At 47.1% G+C, this 1,816-nt stretch overlaps 1 protein-coding gene across 1 annotated transcript in view; it reads right to left on the reverse strand.

Annotated features, from left to right (window-relative positions):
- The window catches only part of LOC118339723 (fibroblast growth factor 14-like), a 27,313-nt gene extending 26,613 nt beyond the window's left edge, over positions 1 to 700 (reverse strand). Inside the window, exon 1 of the mRNA XM_035677425.1 lies at positions 28 to 700. Coding sequence (XP_035533318.1) covers positions 28 to 220 — 193 coding nt within the window. The 5' untranslated portion in view covers positions 221 to 700. The remainder of the gene's footprint in view (positions 1 to 27) is intronic.
- Between the last annotated feature and the right edge of the window lie 1,116 nt (positions 701 to 1,816).

A 1,816-nucleotide genomic window follows, 5' to 3' on the forward strand; every position in this document is an offset into this window, starting at 1 on the left:
CCCCCCCCCCCCCGTTTCCCCGCACACCTTGTCTCCGTAGCCTCCTCTTCTTCAGGCCAAATATCCGGACTTTGGAGAAGATGTCGACCAGGTTCCCGTTGCACAGCCCCTGTTTCTTACCGGGGCTCTTCCGCCGCCGGTGAGTGGTCGGTCGGTGGGCGTGTTGCTCTCTCGCCTGTCGCTTCTGGCGGATCAAACCGCTGGCGATAGCCGCTGCCATGTCTCCGCCGACACAAAAACAGCCCCGTCTCCGTCCGTGTCTCCAGTCTCTTTAGTTGTGTCCACCGGAGGGGACGGAGCGCAGACAAAACCAGACACCAACCTCCAGTCTCCGCTTTACCGGCTATCACGGCCCCATACTTCAGCCACAACGCGGTAAAGTCCGAAATAAACACTTCACGTTACAGCATATTTTCTGTTGTCGCTCTCCCCCCGGCCATGGATTTGAAACGTACAGCGGTTTACCTGTCCGTCACGTTTCACCGGTCTGTCTGTCAGTCAGATTACAGCAGCTGTCACTGAACGGCTCCTGCCACCGATTTTACCGGACCCCGTTTGTCAGCTTGTGTTCCCATGGTCAACAGGCGAGACAAACACAAAGCTCTGAGAAGGAGAATAATGCAGCAGAAAGCAGTTGTGTCCTCTCCTCTGAAAACGTCCTGTTTGTATACCGCTGACAGGAGCGCGAGGCGCGCGTGCAGCCGCGAGCCGCTCCAGCTGCGTGAAACTAGCGACAGTAACCAGGAGCAACACCGGAAACAGGGCGGTGTGGCTTTCAAAGTTGAAGCTTGAAGGGTTTGTGTTTGTCAAACTGATTACATGCATTCACTCACTTTACAGACAATATATAACCTTTATAGTATGACTATTTACTGCATTGGTTTTCATAGCGTCTTATTCTTCCTTTATTTTACTACTTGTTGCTGCCATCAAGTGGTCAATTTAATTTAATCCAAATTATTTAAGAAAAAAAATCTTTTTCTCTTAAAAATGTATTTAAACTCTAGAAAAAATTATAGACATATCAGCCACATTATCTGTATGATCTAGGCTTATTTGCTTTTAAATACACCGGCTGCTACGTGGCTAAATGTCTTTCCTGACGCATCAGTTTCATCTTGTGTTATTTAAGGACAATGTAGAGGCATTGTTTTTAGTCTTTTAGCCTCTTTTACAATGTGCTTTTTAAATTTAACATTGGCCTTAATATATAGGCAGTAGATTAGGTCTAATTGTTAAACTTATTTAGTACGTAAGTAAGTCTATTGTGAACATTACATGAAGTGTGTGGAACATGGAAAGATGTTTCCAAGCGTATATTACAGATTTTCTTTTTTTGTTATTTTGAAAGTGATGACCGGAAGTGCCTGTGATTGACGTTCTGGGGGTCTTTACGTTAGAAAGCGCGAGCGCTCTCTGGAAACACACCGTTGCTGGTCATGGAGCCACGCGCCAAGCCAGCAGTCACACGCGCGCTCTCAAAAACAACTTGTCATCCTCATTACGGGTCGGTGAAGGGGTGCGTGCGGGGTGTGCGGGGTGTGCGGGGGCGACGTTACCGGTCACCGGTCGGCTGGAACCGGGTGAACTGTAGAACACGGCGCTCTGTAATACTATAACCTGTAGCATGTCTCCAGTAGATGTGCTATAAGCTAATGTCTGTATAATATTGCTGCTCCAGTTAAGTTTAGGGGCCCTTTCCTTACAAAGAAATCACATCTTTAGTAATTGTAGGGTGTGTTCAGCAGAAATGGGACATTTAAGAACTGGCTTCTTTTGCCATTTGACCGAATGGAACCAAAGCCTCATCCTATTT

The sequence above is a fragment of the Morone saxatilis genome, unplaced genomic scaffold, assembly GCF_004916995.1.
Source record: "Morone saxatilis isolate NCDOM2014 unplaced genomic scaffold, NCSU_SB_2.0 Contig6, whole genome shotgun sequence".
Taxonomy (NCBI): domain Eukaryota; kingdom Metazoa; phylum Chordata; class Actinopteri; family Moronidae; genus Morone; species Morone saxatilis.